The following is an 18105-nucleotide window of genomic DNA, read 5'->3' as shown; positions in this document are numbered from 1 at the left end:
GTGGCTCTGGGTGAGTGAGTGAGTGAGTGATCGGCTCTGGGTGAGTGAGTGAGTGGCTCTGGGTGAGTGAGTGAGTGGCTGTGGGTGAGTGAGTGACTCTGGGTGAGTGAGTGGCTCTGGGTGAGTGAGTGAGTGAGTGATCGGCTCTGGGTGAATGAGTGAGTGGCTCTGAGTGAGTGAGTGAGTGGCTCTGGGTGAGTGAGTGAGTGAGTGGCTCTGGGTGAGTGAGTGAGTGGCTCTGGGTGAGTGAGTGGCTCTGAGTGAGTGAGTGGCTCTGGGTGAGTGAGTGAGTGGCTCTGGGTGAGTGAGTGAGTGGCTCTGGGTGAGTGAGTGGCTCTGAGTGAGTGAGTGAGTGGCTCTGGGTGAGTGAGTGAGTGGCTCTGGGTGAGTGAGTGAGTGGCTCTGGGTGAGTGAGTGAGTGGCTCTGGGTGAGTGAGTGAGTGAGTGAGTGGCTCTGGGTGAGTGAGTGAGTGGCTCTGGGTGAGTGAGTGGCTCTGGGTGAGTGAGTGAGTGGCTCTGGGTGAGTGAGTGAGTGGCTCTGGGTGAGTGAGTGGCTCTGGGTGAGTGAGTGGCTCTGGGTGAGTGAGTGAGTGGCTCTGAGTGAGTGAGTGGCTCTGGGTGAGTGAGTGAGTGGCTCTGGGTGAGTGAGTGGCTCTGAGTGAGTGAGTGAGTGGCTCTGGGTGAGTGAGTGAGTGGCTCTGGGTGAGTGAGTGGCTCTGGGTGAGTGAGTGAGTGAGTGAGTGAGTGGCTCTGGGTGAGTGAGTGAGTGGCTCTGGGTGAGTGAGTGAGTGAGTGGCTCTGGGTGAGTGAGTGAGTGAGTGGCTCTGGGTGAGTGAGTGGCTCTGGGTGAGTGAGTGGCTCTGGGTGAGTGAGTGGCTCTGAGTGAGTGAGTGAGTGGCTCTGGGTGACTGAGTGGCTCTGGGTGAGTGAGTGGCTCTGGGTGAGTGAGTGGCTCTGGGTGAGTGAGTGGCTCTGAGTGAGTGAGTGGCTCTGAGTGAGTGAGTGGCTCTGGGTGAGTGAGTGAGTGGCTCTGGGTGAGTGAGTGAGTGGCTCTGGGTGAGTGAGTGAGTGGCTCTGGGTGAGTGAGTGAGTGGCTCTGGGTGAGTGAGTAGCTCTGAGTGAATGAGTGAGTGGCTCTGGGTGAGTGAGTGGCTCTGAGTGAGTGAGTGAGTGGCTCTGGGTGAGTGAGTGTGTGGCTCTGGGTGAGTGAGTGAGTGAGTGGCTCTGGGTGAGTGAGTGGCTCTGGGTGAGTGAGTGAGTGAGTGGCTCTGGGTGAGTGAGTGAGTGAGTGGCTCTGGGTGAGTGAGTGAGTGGCTCTGGGTGTGTGAGTGAGTGGCTCTGGGTGAGTGAGTGAGTGGCTCTGGGTGAGTGAGTGAGTGGCTGTGGGTGAGTGAGTGGCTCTGGGTGAGTGAGTGAGTGGCTCTGGGTGAGTGGCTCTGGGTGAGTGAGTGAGTGACTCTGGGTGAGTGAGTGAGTGACTCTGGGTGAGTGAGTGAGTGACTCTGGGTGAGTGAGTGAGTGGCTCTGGGTGAGTGAGTGAGTGAGTGACTCTGGGTGAGTGAGTGGCTCTGGGTGAGTGAGTGGCTCTGGGTGAGTGAGTGGCTCTGGGTGAGAGAGTGACTCTGGGTGAGCGAGTGGCTCTGAGTGAGTGAGTGGCTCTGAGTGAGTGAGTGAGTGACTCTGGGTGAGTGAGTGGCTCTGGGTGAGTGAGTGAGTGAGTGACTCTGGGTGAGCGAGTGGCTCTGGGTGGGTGAGTGGCTCTGGCTGGGTGAGTGGCTCTGGCTGGGTGAGTGGCTCTGGCTGGGTGAGTGAGTGAGTGGCTCTGGGTGAGTGAGTGGCTCTGGCTGGGTGAGTGAGTGAGTGGCTCTGAGTGAGTGAGTGGCTCTGGGTCAGTGAGTGGCTCTGGGTGAGTGAGTGAGTGAGTGGCTCTGAGTGAGTGAGTGAGTGGCTCTGGGTCAGTGAGTGGCTCTGGGTGAGTGAGTGAGTGGCTCTGGGTGAGTGAGTGAGTGGCTCTGAGTGAGTGAGTGAGTGGCTCTGGGTAAGTGTGTGGCTCTGGGTGAGTGACACGTGGCTCTGAGTGAGTGAGTGGCTTTGAGTGAGTGACGTGTGGCTCTGAGTGAGTATGACGGGTGAGACTGGGCTGACTGAGGTGGCACAGCACTGATTGAATGCACCGTGCTGGCGTCGAGTGCCTACCACGGTAGCGCGCCGTCGTCTCAGCCCCGTTATTCACGTTGACCGCACTGCAGCATTTTCACCACCTCGGGGAGACCAGGCCAGGTTCACGTATGCGTTTGTGGCTGGTGGTGATGGTCATTGTGTGTGCTTTGGCATGTTTCTGGTTGCCGTGTCGCACACGTTTGCGTGTATGTACGGTGCCTCTCGTGTATTTGGACAGGTGGCACGAGATACCGACTGTCGGAGGGAGAGCGAGGGGTGCGTGTATTTGTGCGTGTTGCCTGTCCGTGTGTTTGTGACGCAGTGGCGAGAGGTGGCGCAGTGATTTAGCACACTGCGCTACAAACACGGCGACCCCAGTCTGATTTCTGCTCCCTTGGATCTACTCGGCGTTAAATCAGTACCTCGCGGTGTGTGTGAACGTTACCACTGGGGAGACAAAGGTGGTTGGGCGTGGTGTTGGTAGCCCTCGCGTGCCATGCGGACCTTCATAGGTGCTCGCTAACAGCACTTGCCCTGACAGTGTTAATGCTATATGGGTGATCTTTGTCTTTGTGTGTGCTTATGACTGCCGAACAAACCCGGCAACTGAGAGTTAATTGCTGGCCTTAAGGCTCAAAGTACATTCTAGAGCCTCGCATTGGAGTGTGTGTGTGTGTGTTGGTGCGAGTGGGGAAGCAGTGGTGTAGCGGTTAGCACACTCCGCTACGAATCCCACGACCCAAGTTCTATTTCTGCTCACAGTCAACACCAGTCACGATTATCTGAACCGGTACTGGGCCCTCCCCAGGTCTACTCGGCCTCAAAAGGAGTTCCTGGTGCAATGCGGTGCTGGCCACCCTCTCCTCATGTGCCATGCCGGCCACTAGCACTTGCTCCTACAGTCTATTAAGGCTGCACGGGGGATCTTTGTCTTTCATTTTACGGGGGAGTAAGCTGCTTTGAGATGCAAGCGCCGCATGGGGTCTTGACGATGCCTGGGATCGGAGTGGCCTCCTCTCGATTTAAAGCTTTCGTGACTGCAGGGATTCATCTTCTTGGTTCTTTCGGTAAAGTCACGTAGAAGGGAAATAATAAAATAATAAAAATTAAACATAATAAAATAATTCTCACGACGTTTCGGCCACAACGCAAGCAGCCGTCCTGTTCTTCACCTGAGGACGGCTGCTTGCATTGTGGCCGAAACGTCGTGAGAATTGTATTTTATTATGTAGTATTTTTATTATTGTATTATTCCCATTCTACGTGACTTTACCGAAAGAACCAAGAAGATGGCCTCCTCTCCTTCACTCCCGTCTCGCAGTGCGTCCGCCGGGGCTGCATTCTGCTTGGTCGCTACGAGGATCGCTTGACCTGCTGGGGGTGGCTGCTTGCAACGATGCGTCTGTATGCGTTGCACTTGCTCCGACAGTCTGTTCAGGCTTTTTCGGTAAAGTCACGTAGGTAAAAAATAAAAATAAAATAAATTATTACTTCTATTAAATTTATTTATATTTTGTACCTACATGACTTTACCGAAAAAGCCGAAGAGTATGAATCCTTGCAGTCACAAAAGCTTCAAATCTAGAATTAGTCTGTTCAGGCTATGGGTGGTAAGCAGGGCGGGGGTGTGCAGTCTGCGTGTGTGTGTATGTGAGTGGTGGCTCAGTGGCTCGCACGTTGCGCCTATGAGCGTACGCACCGGAGTCTTGAGTTTTGGCCACGGCTAGCATCTGTGGCACGTTCTATCCGAACAGGACCTGGGCCTCCCCGAGGTAGACTCGCCATTTCAAGCGATTACCTGGTCGGGTTATATTTCTAGTCAACGGTGGGCGACCAAGGCAACTGGCTGGGCGTGGCGCTGGTGGCCGCAACACCTCCTGGTGGGTGATGCCGGCCCTGTAGCAGAGGTCGCAAACGGGTTTTGATTCCTTACCCGTACCCGTACCCGGCCGCACCAGGGTCGCAAACGGCTACCCGTACCCGGCCGGGTACGGGTAGCCGGGTATTGGGTAGGGTATGGGTATCGGGTACCCGGTTGCGACCTCTGCCCTGTAGCCGGTGCCCGCTCACTGGATCGAGCCGCACAGCCTGCACGGCGGCGGCCGCGCGGGGGAATCTCTCTTTGTCCCTCGCGTGGCTTGTCGCGGGTGGGGAATTTTTCATTGCCCGGGCCTCGGTTCTGGCGACACAAGGAGTTCGATTTCCGGCCACCCACACGGCACATCCGTCGCCAGCAACCGGCATCCGCCCGACCCGGTTCGGGTGCCCGGCCGTGGCCATCGCTCGGTAATCCCGCGACGGCGCTGGAAACGAGGACGCCGTCGTTTGCCGGCGCCGGGGTCCAAGTTGGCCAAGAGTCGGAAAGATGACGTTGCCGGATGACTCAATTGGAATTTCACGCATAGCAACAGCGCCCACTACTGGCAGGCTCGTGCTAGTGGGGGGGGGTAGCACATGGACTGCTGGCACCGGGGTGCCAGAGGTCGCAAACGGGTTTTGATTCCTTACCCGTACCCGGCCGCACCAGGGTCGCAAATGGGTACCCGTACCCGTACCCGGCCGGGTACGGGTACCCGTTCCCTACCCGTACCCTACCCGAAATGAGTGACAAACGGTTACTCACCAGTGACTCACGGCCTACCCGTACCCGTACCTGGCCGCACCAGGGTCGCTAACGGCTACCCGTACCCGTACCCGGCCGGGTACGGGTACGGGTAGCCGGGTGTCGGGTAGGGTACGGGTATCGGGTACCCGGTTGCGACCTCTGCGGGGTGCCCGTCAGGGGTTTTTGGATGAGATGCAAGTCGCTTATCGGGTGTCAAGTGCTCTGAGACTCCCTGGCGTGTGATCAAAAACAATAAATTATTATTTATTACTGCTTGGGGGTCCCCTTTAGGTCCACTCAGCCTAAGATGTGTAGCCTGTACAGGGTTATGGTTCTGGGTTTTACTGTTTTTATTTGTCGTTCTGCTCGTTGACTCGGGCAAGCCTCGTTGAGCCTCAAGACTCTTTTTCAAGAGAGCCCTGCCAGGCGTTCGCAGCGGGGAAGCGACGATTGCCACGCGATTCCCGATGAAGTAAACGTTTAAAACGTCGCCAAGTTTGGAAGAGGACACCGGCACGCCAATGCCTTCCTCTTCGCAAAACGACGTCACGGAATATTCGACATCTGCTGCGAAGCAGACGCCACTTACACCATTGGAACCTCATTTGCCAGTAAAAAATATGATACTTGTTTTTTTACGCTTCTTTCTGGCAACAAACCTGACAGGGTAAAAAACCAATTATCATATTTTTTGCTGGCAAAGGAGGTTCCAATGGTGTCAATGCTTACCCCGAGCTCTCATACTCTGATGGTGCATTGTCTTTGAGTTGTGCGCTTTTTGGCGTCATCTGGTTCAACACCATGTGAGACTAGCCTCTAAGGAAAGCTGTCTCGGGTGTGGAGCAATCAAATTCAAGGACAGCGCATACATTATCAGAGTTGTAATTTTTGTTTGCATTATGACTGCAGGTATTGTGGTCAATGCAAACATGACTCCTTGTAAAAAAGGTGTCAGTTTTGTTGCCAGATAAAAGGGTAAAAAAACAATTATCAGACGCCACTTATTCACGGTCGACGCACACCGCAGTATTAACCGGGCCGGCCTGCCAGATTCGAACTGAGAACATCCGTAACGAGCGGCGAGCTGCAGCCGGCCCGTAGCACTGCCCTGGTCGGGGTTTTGTTGGTTTGGGGATGCAGGGGGTTAGGTTTTAGTGCTCGGCTTTGGGGTTCGTGGTTCAGGGCAGTTAGAGTTGCGGGTTTTGGAAAACGGCGGCCCCTCAGCTCCCGGTGTTTTCACCGGGCTTCCGCGGGGGACGTGCATGTGCCGACTGCCCCTGCGTGGCTGCGGTGATGTCTTTGAGACGCGGCTGCTTCCCGCGCCGTTTAAAACCCTCCCCACGTTTCACGGTGCCTGTGTGAGCACGGGGAAGACAAAGTAGGCGGGGCAGACGTGATGCTCGTGAGCACGTGTGCAGTACTGACCTAAATAGGCGCTCGCTAATACCTCCGGCCGCCGCGGTCTCTGTGACTGATTGTGTGCCCTCCCCCCCACCCACCCCCCCTTTGTGTCCGTGCATGCGTCTCTCCCTCCACCGTCTTACTTTGTTCGTGGTAATTAGGGTAATGGTTTGTACGGTCATTCCATTACCGCGTCGGTGCACTCTGCGTTGAGATGCTCAGGCAGCGCGCTGGTCACGGCGAGAAGTGCCTGGGTTGCATTCCCGACTCCGGCGTCTCTCCGTTCCGGCGTAGTAGGTTTCCTCCGGGTTCTCCGATTTCCTCCCAATTGGGATCGCACACACACAGCAACAATTCCGTCCCTTGCTGCATAAAACTTGGAAGGGCCCCTTCCCCCCCCCCGGCTCTTGAGACTCAGGATTTACCTGGGCAAACGAGATGAATAAATAGATTTTTTTTTTATCGTGAGCAGGTGCTGTGTGGATTGTCTCAAGGCTGTGTGAGAGCTTGCGACGGCCTGGGAAGGCCTTCATCCAGCATTGAAATGGCCACGTGTAACCATGACGACGGATAACGACTAAAACTCATCTTGTGTGGCGGTTGCACTTTGACTGGTGGGCTTTGAACGATTCCTCGATTCGTGGACATCGTTAATGAAGACCTTTATCGATCCGTTTAATCCTGCGTTTTGAGGATCAAATTAGTGACCCCATGTGGCATCTGAGCTGTTTCTGCTCCTCCGCCGTCTCCAAGCCGCACTGATGGACGTGTGGAGAGACCGTCATCCGTGAGCAGAATGACAGAGCGCTGTACGCGATTGACAACAATGACAACAACAATAATATTATTGTGACGGAGCTTTATTCCAAGAGGGACGAACGGGATTGAACAAACTTGATTTGGAGCTTTCGTGACTGCAGGAATTACTCTTTGGTTCTTTCGGTTAAGTCACGTAGAAAGCGAAAATTAACTAAGTAATAGCATACGACGTTTCGATCGCAACGCAAGCAATCATCATCGGGTACAAATGAAAGAGAAAACAAACCTAGTAAACTTATAAATATAATAAAATAATAAAATAAAACATAATAAAATAATTCTCACGACGTTTCGGCCACAACGCAAGCAGCCGTCCTCAGGTGAAGAACAGGTCTGTCGGGAAGACAGACCACAACAGACCACAACGCAAGCAGCCGTCCTCAGGTGAAGAACAGGTCTGTCGGGATGACAGACCTGTTCTTCACCTGAGGACGGCTGCTTGCGTTGTGGCCGAAACGTCGTGAGAATTATTTTATTATGTTTTATTTTTATTATTTTATTATTTCCCTTCTACGTGACTTTACCGAAAGAACCAAGAAGATGAATCCCTGCAGTCACTAAAGCTTTAAATCGAAATTTATAAATACAATGCAATACAACAGAGAGAGTCGGCTAACGTAACAGTCAACACCCTGCCTGGTTGATTACGTTCTTCCAAAGAGATGGAACAGACCTGGCAGGATGTACACAACAAGCAATGCAAGTCGGGGAGCAGGAGAGGGCATTCATGAATGGAACCGTTGGCCCGGAGTTGCCAGGAGGTGTCAGCTGTTTCGTGCCTGACGACCCTGCACCAACCTCCCTCCCCCCCCCAAGTGGTTCAGGGTTAGGGGTCAGGGGTCGGACACCAGCCGAACCCACAGGGCAAGCATTTTCTCCTCGGCACAGTGCGAGAACATCCGTGGAGCTGTTGATGATGATGGTGACAAAGATGATGTGTTGATGTTGATGGCAGTGTAGGTGTCATGGTGCTGATGTGATGATGGCTATCGTGATTATTGATGATGGCAATGTAAAAGATGATGTAATTATGATTGGGGTTGCTCATGGTGATAATGACGTGATATTCATGGCCTTTTGACGTCCTCTGGTCTAACACCATTTGAGACGAGGCTCAAAAGAAAGCTGTCTCTGCTGTGGACCAATCAGTTTCAAAGACAATGCATATATTATCAGAGCGTGTTTTTTGTTTGCATTCTTTCTGACCACAAGTATTGTGGTTAATGCAGACATGATTCCTTGTAAAAGGTTTCAGTTTGGTGTTTTAACATCTTAACACCTGTTTTGTTGCCAGAAAAAAAGGGGAAAACCTATTCTCATATTTTGGTACTGGCAAAGGAGGTCCTATGACATGGTAATGAAGTTACTGGCATGATGTTATGATGGTGTTGGTAATGATGACAACAATGAGGATGCAATGATTATGTGATGATGACAATCGTGGAACGCAATTCTACAAACAAACGTTAACCTGCTCATCTCTCTTGGTGACCCTGAGCATCAGTGGAAATTCCACAGTCTTATGGAGGGTGCTTGGCCACAAAGTGATTGCTATTTTATCTACCCTGGAGGTTGAAATATCCACAGAATTTGGAATCTTATTTGTAGAAAAATAATTCACAAAATGACTTAGGGCTGTGTGTGTATGCGAGTGTGTGTGTAAGCCGTGTAGTAGTGATGGTGGTGTGTGTGTGTGTGTGGGGAGCGGTATTTTAACAGTTAGCGTGCTGCGCTATGAACCTGGTGACCCGGGTTCGATTACCGCTCATGGTAAACACCAGTGACGATTATCTGAACCGGTCCTGGGCCTCCCCTAGGTCGACTCGGCCTCAAATGAGTACCTGGTGCGATGCATAAACATCGCCATTGGGGAAACAAAGGCGGCCGGGCGTGGTGTTAGCCACCCACCCCTCGTGTGCCGTGCCGGTCTTCATAGGTGCTCGCTAACAGCACTTTCCCCAACGGTCTGTGAAGGCTATACGGGGGATCTTTGGATTTGTCTTTGTGCGTACATGGGGGAACAGTGGCGCTGTGATTCGCACACTGCGCTATAAACCCGGCGACACGCATTAGTTTCTGGCTCACGGGAAATAATTGTGGAGAATGTTTGAACCAATCCTTAACTTATTCTCAGTCGTTTTAGCCTGAAATTAGTAACAGAGAGACAAATACAAATATCCCCCAGATAGCTCTAAACAGACTGTTGGGGCAAATGCTGTTAGCGAGCACCTGTGAAGGCCGGCACGGCACACGAGGGGTGGGTAGCCAGCCGCCTTTGTCTTCCCCTTACTAAGGGGTACACACTGCACCGGGTACTCATTTGAGGCCGAGTCGACCTAGGGGAGGCCCAGAACCAATTCAGATATTCGTCACCGACGTTGGCCGTGAACGGGAATCGAACTCGGGTCGCCGGGTCCGTAGCGCAGCGCGTTTAAACGCTACGATACCGCTCCTCGCAACACAGACTCGGAGGCACATCATGGGCACACAAGACAAAGACACGCAGACAGACACGCAGAGACAGACGGACGCACGCACGCACGCACGCGCGCGTGCGCGGGAGAGATGAGAGTCGTGGCTGACATTGGTGAATGCTAATTTGGCAGAGCTAGCCGCAGCCACCCTGCCCCTCCTAGCCGCCCCCTCCCCTCCACCCCTGCCCCCCCCCCCCCCACACATTATTGATGCTCAGTGTGGGTGGGGGGCCCGTACACGTGCACTTCAATTAGCAGCCCCAAGAAATGGTGCCGGCCAGAACCTCGCCGTGTGTGTGTGCGTACGTGACCAGGCTGCCAACCACGACCCACTGCTGTGTGTGTGTGAGCGTGTGCGTGTTGTGAGCTTTGTGAGCGTGTGTTAGTGCAGTGGTTAGCGCACTGCGCTACGAACCCGGCGACCCAAGTTTGATTCCCGCTCACGAGCAATATAACTGTGACGAACATTTGAACCGGTTCTGGGCCTCCCCTAGGTCGACTCGGCCACAAATGAGTACCTTGTGCAATGCACTAAATGGCACGGCTGTGGAGACAAAGGTGGCTGGGCGTGGTCTTGGCCACCCACCCCCCTCGTGCGTTGTGCCAGTCTTCATCGGTGCTCGCTAACACCACCTTGCCTCAACAGTCTCTTAAGGTAAAGTCACGTAGAAGGGAAAAAAAAAGCAAAATATATTATTAATCTAGTATATTATTAATTTATATTGGAATGGTTTATTATTTATTGTTTTATTATTTCCCTTCTACGTGACCTTACCGAAAGAACCAAGAAGATGAATCCCTGCAGTCACGAAAGCTTTAAATCGAAATTTAGTCCCTTAAGGCTACACAAGGGATCTTTACCTTTGTTTGCTTGCTGTGACCAGCTTTGCGGTGGTTACACTCTGCTCCACTTGACCCGGGTTCGATTGCAGGTCATGGCACGCAATACCACGTGGCCGATCTGAACCTCGTGTGTGCTTCCCCTAGGTCGATGCAGCCTAAAACGAGTGCTAGCGACGGTACAGTCGGCGCGCGGGCGGCCGCAGGATGTCACGCGCCGCGTGAGGTCGCTTCCCGGCCATAGCCGACATCTCTTGGGTTGACTCGGCCGAGACACGACTTCCCGATACAGCGTGCGGTCAGCGGCGAGTTGGGAGACACGGCGGTGCGCGGGCGCGGCGCTGGCTCTGCCGCCTCCCTCCCCCGCGTGCCGGGCACGCGGGGGAGGGAGGGAGGGGGGGGGCGGGAGATGGATCTCTCTCGGTGACGCTCGACCGTGCCGCTCGCAGGCCCGAGTCCGTCGAAGCGAGCCCCGTGGTGGACAAGTCCGGCACCCTCCCGCAGCACTCGCACAGCAGCTCCGGGACGACCCCGCACGCCGGCGCCGGCTCGCTGCACGCCGGCGCCGGCTCTCTGCACGCGGGCGCCGGCACGCAGCACCCGCACTTCGGCACCGGCGCGCTGCACCCGCCGGGCGTAGCGCAGCTCGCCCACCCTGGCCCCGGCGCGCTGCACCCGCTCGGCAGTTCGCAGCACGTGCAGCAGGCGCAGCACGCCGGCGGCGCTGGCCCGCAGCACGCGCAACAGGCGCAGCACGTGCACGCCGGCGCGCTGCACGTGCAACATTCGCAGGCCGCTGCGCAATACACGCAGCACGCCGCGGCGCAGGTGCAGCATGCGCAGCTGGTGCAGCACGTGCCGCAAATGCAGCTGGTGCAGCACCCGCACGCCGGCGCGGGGGCACAGCACTTGTTCGTCAGCGGCGTGTCGGCTGTGCTGAAGCACAGTGGCCCCGTGCAGCAGCAGCAGCAGCAGCACGCTGTCGTGCGGGGACAGCAGCAGCAGCAGCAGCAGCACGCCGGCATGAGTGTCGGGGCAGCGCAGCACGGATACCTCGGCCTCCCCTACACGGTGAGGCCCGGCGCTGAGCCGCTACTACCTCTCCCCTCTCACCTCACTCCCCTCCACGCTCTCTGTGTGACGCAAGGGGGCGCCAGGGACTCATCATTAACTCTGAGGTCCGGCATTGGTAGTGCACCCGCAATGTTTGAAGCACGTCTGCTGGATGAAGCACTGAATGTCAAAACCGTATTAAACCAATTCTGTTGAGAGAGAAAAAAATCACTTCCAGAAGTCCGTGTGGCTGATGGGATTTTATTTATGCGGGGGGGGGGGGGGGTATAGATAGATATCTGAAACACGAGTCTATTGTCTGCTTATTTATTAATCATTCTTCGTCTTTGCAGAAACAAACATACATGGGCCACACGCGGTCAACTCGTGCAGCGTTGTAAAGAGAGGGCAGTGAGGTTACGAGGCCGTGGGGGGGCCGTGGGGGGGGCCGTGGGGGAGGCCATGGGGGGGGGCGTGGGGGGGCCATGGGGGGGGGCGTGGGGGGGCCGTGGGGGAGGCCGTGGGGGGGCCATGGGGGAGGCCGTGGGGGGGCCATGGGGGAGGCCGTGGGGGAGGCCGTGGGGGGGCCGTGGGGGGGCCGTGGGGGGGCCGCGCGCGGTGTCGGTTTCAGCGATGGCCATCGTGCTCACCGTGCGTGCCGTGTCGGCGTCGATGTCCCTTTCAGGACCACAACTACGGGGCCCCCCCGCCGCCCACGCCCCCGGCCTCCCCTCCGCCGCTGCACCCCCTGAAGGGAGGGGGCCGCCTGCCCGCCTGCGCCCCCCGCTGCGCCGTCTCCTCTCCCCACCAGCAGCAGCAGCAGCAGCCGCCGCACGGAGCGCAGGCGGTGTACGGTCACGCGCGCGCGCCGCTGGCGCCCGGCGCGTGGGCCGCGACAGTGCAGGGAAGCGGCGGCTACTCGTTCTCCAGCCCCACCACACTGCAGAGGAGGCAGCGCCAGCAGCAGCAGCAGCAGCAGCCGGGCGTGGGCGGCAGGCGAGCGTCGCTGGGAGGGTCGTGGAGCCAGAGTGACGCTGGGTACGTTGTTTGTCGTCGTCGTCGTCATCGCTGCGCGGGGCGTTGTTGTTGTCGAGGGAATTGAATGGCCGCGCGATGAATCACGCGGCTCACGACGGCGATAGTTGTCGTAGTTCTTTGGGTCGTGGAGCATCTGCGAGTTTGGTGGCGACTGGGTGGTGAGCCGTTCCCCCAGGCAGCGTGGTGCACTGCTCGCTGTGGAATTTATCACCGAGCGCTGGCAACGAGGTCACGGGGATTTGAGGGATGGTGGTGATGGTGGGTGTTGGTGGTGGTGGTGAGCGTGGCGACGATGGTGATGGTGACGATGTTCTTGCAGGGTGTTGCGGCAGAGGAGGCAGCCTGCCAACAGGAAGGGCTTCTCTCCCGGTAAGAGGAAGTCGCTGCGTGGCGGCCTCGTGCAATTTGTCTGTTCTCATATGAACATCTTCTTGGTTCTTTCGGTAAGGTCACGTAGAAGGGAAATAATTAAATAATAAAAATAAAACATAATAAAATAATTCTCACGACGTTTCGGCCACAACGCAAGCAGCCATCCTCAGGTGAAGAACATGTCTGTCGGGGAGACAGCGTTGTGGCCGAAACGTCGTGAGAATTAATTTATTATGTTTTTTAAAAATTATATTATCTTCTACGTGACCTTACCGAAAGAACCAAGAAGATGAATCCCTGCAGTCACAAAAGCTTCAAATCGAAATTTAGTCTCTTCAGGCTACACAAGGGATCTTGGCCTTTGTTTGCTTGCTGTGACCAGCTTTGCGGTGGTTACACTCTGCTCCACTTCACCTGGGTTCGATTTCAGGTCATGGCACGCAATACCACGTGGCCGATCTGAACCTCGTGTGTGCTTCCCCTAGGTCGATGCAGCCTCTACGGCCCTCTGTCAGTCTCCCGCTGGATGAATTGATACGGAACATAATTGATGAATGTTCAAAGATTACACCTGTAACCTTAACATAAAATCCTTAATCCAGTTCAAAAGAAAATTCGTGCGTGCATTAAAGTCAATTTGAACATTTGTTAAAAAAATATAACAACCCTACGTGTCCTGACATTTGGGACACGCTGTATAAATGGGAGCTGTGTGTTGTAGGCAGCACAAGTTTATGCTGTGTGTGAACCGACTTGTCATCATTATTGTGATGTGCTTGTGGTTGTCATTGCTGTTGTTGAGATTGTGGTTGTGATTGCCGTTGTTGAGTTTGTGGTTTTGATTGTTGTTGTTGAGATTGTGGTTGTGATTGCTGTTGTTGAGTTTGTGGTTGTGATTGTTGTTGTTGAGATTGTGGTTGTGATTGCTGTTGTTGAGATTGTGGTTGTGATTGCTGTTGTTGAGATTGTGGTTGTGATTGCTGTTGTTGAGATTGTGGTTGTGATTGCTGTTGTTGAGATTGTGGTTGTGATTGCTGTTGTTGAGATTGTGGTTGTGATTGCTGTTGTTGAGATTGTGGTTGTGATTGTTGTTGTTGTGGTTGTGCTTGGACTCCAGACGGGACGGGGGAGCAGCGCGCGTGCCGTCTGGGCCCACGGCCGCCCCTCCCCACCTCCCCTCCAAGCGGCGGCGGCGGCGCCAGGAGCCGCGACTCCTCCGAGCAGCAGGCGCAGGCCGGCTCCACGGCGGCGCCGCCGCCGGAGGAGGACGAGGAGGATGAGGAGGACGACGACGAGGAGGAAGAGGAGGCGGAGGAGGACGAGGAGGACGAGGAGGAGGAGGAAGAGGAGGAGGAGGAGCTGCCCGCGTGCATGACGGTGTCCTACACGGCAGTCCAGCAGTCCCCCACGACGCTCACGCTCATGGCGAATCGCGCCGTTCCTGCTGCGGGCGGCGCGGCGGGGCCAGCGGGGGCGGCGGCGGGGGCGGCCGTGTCGGCGGCGGCGGCACGAGGCCCCGCGCGCCCGCGCTCGCTGTCTCAGGAGCGCGGGCGCGCGGCGGGGAGGGCGGCGGCCGGCGACGGCGGCGACGGCGCTGACGGCGGCGACGGCGCTGGCAAGGCGTTCTCGCCGATGACGGCGGCGGCCGCCGTGAAGCGCAAGCGGAGCGCGGTCGGCAGGCAGCGCCGGCCGGCGGCGCGGGCCAAGAAGGTCGGTACCGGAGCCGCACGGACGTGTGCGATCGCCGCGTTGACGGCGCCCGCCCGTTCTGGTACAGCCAAACTTGGTGGTGCTTTGTGAATCGGCCAAGAAGGAACGATGATGATGACGATGGGGTGGTGCGCATCTCCATTGGCCAATTAAGGAAAACCGCTCGTGGCATCCCACAAAGCGTTACCTATTTTATTGACCTCCGAGGAATGACGGTCCGAGTCAACCCTGGCCCGGATTTGAACTCGTGCGATCCGTGATTAGCGGCTCCGTATGCGCCCGTTTGTCAACACGGTTATTGTGCACGTAGCACCTGGCCTCCACGTAGCCCCGGGTGCGATGATGTTACTTACGTGGAGTCTGCTGACCGTTGATGTTTTTTATTTATTTCACAGCCATTAAGAGAAGGTCTACGCAAGTCTGCAAGAATAAAGGTGAGCACGTGTCTCCAATAAATATCCTTATAAATGACAATAAGTCACCATTCACATGGAGCGTGTACCCGCGCTAGTGCAGCGACCTTGTCAGTAGATGCAGCTATTGTTAGAGAGGCGATCACTCGCGTGGGTTGATTAGACTATGCAACTGTAGGCCTCGTTGTGATGCGGCTTGGCACCCTAGAAGTCAAAGGTCAAATCGAGCCATGCGGCCGTTGAGAGCGGCATCCGCGACATTAGAGCGACGGAGGTGACGGATCGCTGACGAAGAGGGTGGCTGTGGTGACGGCTAGGCTTGTGGCGTTCGACTGTACACGTTGGCTCTTTTGCCCACGGCACATGCGTAGAATCATCCGTGGAAGGATCGGTTATTCTTACACCGCATGCCCATGGTTCGTGAAGTCGTCCCTACGAGGCTTACGGGACGAACGGGGCGGTACGGACGAGATGGGCGGTACAGACGAGACTCGCGACGCCGAGTAGCGTGACACTGGAATCCGTGTGGGCGAATTGTCGCTCGCCTGCGATGGTAGCGATGGCAAGCACGACCGCGAGAGGGTGGTTGCGGTCAAGGTTGAATTTGGCGATATTCTGAGATGTACGTGGCAGATTTATATCTTGACGAATCGGCCGCCAGTGCCTCCCGTCTATGCCGTGCCCCGTCCGCCGTTGGTGGTTTAGAATCCGCCTGAGCGTCCGGGCCGCCCCTGTCGGCCATGGTCGCCCATCGCCTAACGCGATCCTCTCTCTCCGCCACTGCCCAATCAGAGCGTCGCAGGCGAGACCTCTCCGGGCGGAGACCTCCCCACGACTCCCACGGACGCTTTGGCCTCCTCCTCCTCCGCCTCCTCTTCGTCCTCCTCCACCGCCGGCACCGGCGGGTGCGACGACGACTCGGGCGCTGACTGGCGGAACCGCGTGCGCTCGTGGGCCGAGAACTACGAGGAGGCGCTGGCGAACCGCTACAGCGCCGACCTGCGCTCGGCTCTGCTGCTGCGGCGCCGCCAGGGCTCCCCCGTGGACGGCGGCGACGCCGGCACCGGCGGCGGGCGCCGGGCGTCGATCGGCGGGGAGGGGACCGAGCCGGGCGGCGTCCCCGCGGAACACGGGGCGGTCGCGGTCACCGTCAGGAGGTGGAGCGAACGAACTCCGGGAGTGAAGGACGGTGGAGGGGATGCTGCTGCTGATGATGCTGGTGAAGCCGGCGATGGTGGGGATGACGGTGGTGGTGGTGGTGGTGGCGGCGGTGACGGTGAAGAGGACCCTGACGGCTGTGCGGGGCATGTGGAGGGGTTCAATGGGGAGGTGGAGAAGCGCGAAGTTGACTCGGACTGCGTGCTCGTCTCTCTCAAGCGACAGGTTGGTGGTGGGGGGCCTGTGCACATGTGTGTGCCCGTGTACCTGTGTGTGTGTAGTGGGGAGCGGTAGTGTAGCGGTTAGCGCGCTGCGCTATGAACCTGGCGACCCGGGTTCGATTCCTGCTCACGGCCAACACCAGTGACGATTATCTGAACCGGTCCTAGGCCTCCCCTAGGTCGACTCAGCCTTAAATGAGTACCTGGTGCGGTGTGTAAACATCGCCATTGGGGAGACAAATGCGGTCGGGCGTGGTGCTGGCCACCCACCCCCTCGTGTACCGTTCCGGCCTTCATAGGTGCTCGCTAACAGCACTTGCCCCTACAGTCTGTTAAGGCTATACGCGGGATCTTTGTCTTTTGTGCGGTTGTGTGTGTGGCCTCAAGGTGCACATGGCCTGGCACAAGCGCCGTGGTGACGTCACCGTCACTTAGTGGCGAATGGCGGTTGTTGTGTCTATGGAAGTGAGTGGTAGTGCAGTGGTTAGCGTGCTGCGCTACGAACTCTGCACCCTGATTGGGTAGCAGCTGCTAGAGAGGCGCTCGTTATTCAATGTTCGACCATGGAGAAGCGCGATTCCCGCTCGTGGCCAACATCAGTGGCGAATACCTGGGCATGGTGCTGATGGCTGGGCATGGTGCTGGTGGCTGGGCATGGTGCTGGCCACACCACCCCCATGCCAGCCTTCATCGGTGCTCGCGGACAGCACTTGCCCAAAACAGACGATTTATTAAAGTCTAAAGGGGGAATCTTTGTCTTCGTTTATTCGTGTGTCGGCGAGCCTTTGATACTTCACGTGGCCTCAAAGTGCACCTCGCCTGGCACAAGTGCTGTGGTTACATCAGCGCCACTTAGTGGCGAATCGCAGCTGTTATTATTGTCCGTGTGTTCACCTGTGTGTGTGTGTTCACGTGTGTTGACGTGCGTGCGTGTGTTTACGTGTGTGTGGGTGTGCGTGCGTGTGTTCACCTGTGTGTGTGTGTTCACGTGTGTTGACGTGCGTGCGTGTGTTGACGTATGTGTGTGCGTGCGTGTGTTGACGTGTGTGTGTGCGTGTGTTCACGTGTGTGTGTGCGTGCGTGTGTTCACCTGTGTGTGTGTGTGCGTGTGTTGACGTGTGTGTGTGCGTGTGTTCACCTGTGTGTGTGTGTGCGTGTGTTGACGTGAGCGGGAATCGAACCCGGGTCGCCAGGTTTATAGCGCAGCGCGCTAACCGCTACACCACCGCTCCCCACTCAGCCTTAAATGAGTACCTGGTGCGGTGTGTAAACATCGCCACTAGGGAGACAAAGGCGGTCGGGCGTGGTGCTGGCCACCCACCCCCTCGTGTACCGTTCCGGCCTTCATAGGTGCTCGCTAACAGCACTTGCCCCTACAGTCTGTTCAGGCTATACGGGGGATCTTTTTTATCTTTGTGTGTTGACGTGTGTGTGTGCGTGTGTTGACGTGTGTGTGTGCGTGCGTGTGTTCCCTTGTGTGCGTGCGTGCGTGTGTTCACGTGTGTGTGTGCGGGTGTTCACGTGTGTTAACGTGTGTGTGTGCGTGTGTTCACCTGTGTGTGCGTGTGTTGACATGTGTGTGCGTGCGCGCGCATGCAGTGCGCGTTGTCTCGAGGCCGCGCGGTCCCAGACTCGCTCTACTTGGGCCGCGTGGTCACGGCCGCCCGGCCGCTGCCCCCGCACTCCCTCGTCATCGAGTACCGCGGCGTCGTCATGCTCAGCACGCAGTTCGAGGCCAACGGACACTTCTTCAAGAGGTGAGCGGCGACGGGAGGGGCGGCCGTGCCCTCCGCGCTCCCCGGCGACTCGCGGCGGAAGCGGAGCGCCAATATCGGATCGCG

The 18105-nt window shown here is 56.6% G+C and overlaps 1 protein-coding gene across 2 annotated transcripts in view; it reads left to right on the top strand.

Moving 5' to 3' along the window:
• The window catches only part of LOC133356565 (uncharacterized), a 79608-nt gene that overhangs the window by 41475 nt on the left and 20028 nt on the right, over positions 1 to 18105 (top strand). For both annotated transcript variants that reach the window (XM_061574147.1, XM_061574148.1), the window contains exons 3-9: positions 10749 to 11370; positions 12038 to 12390; positions 12710 to 12759; positions 13880 to 14472; positions 14868 to 14906; positions 15678 to 16268; positions 17864 to 18021. In XM_061574147.1, the coding sequence (XP_061430131.1) occupies positions 10749 to 11370; positions 12038 to 12390; positions 12710 to 12759; positions 13880 to 14472; positions 14868 to 14906; positions 15678 to 16268; positions 17864 to 18021 (2406 nt within the window). The remainder of the gene's footprint in view (positions 1 to 10748; positions 11371 to 12037; positions 12391 to 12709; positions 12760 to 13879; positions 14473 to 14867; positions 14907 to 15677; positions 16269 to 17863; positions 18022 to 18105) is intronic.

Source organism: Lethenteron reissneri, chromosome 54 (genome assembly GCF_015708825.2).
Source record: "Lethenteron reissneri isolate LAM-NWPU_2019-01 chromosome 54, ASM1570882v1, whole genome shotgun sequence".
Taxonomy (NCBI): domain Eukaryota; kingdom Metazoa; phylum Chordata; class Hyperoartia; order Petromyzontiformes; family Petromyzontidae; genus Lethenteron; species Lethenteron reissneri.
This window is presented reverse-complemented; position numbering and strand designations above follow the sequence as displayed.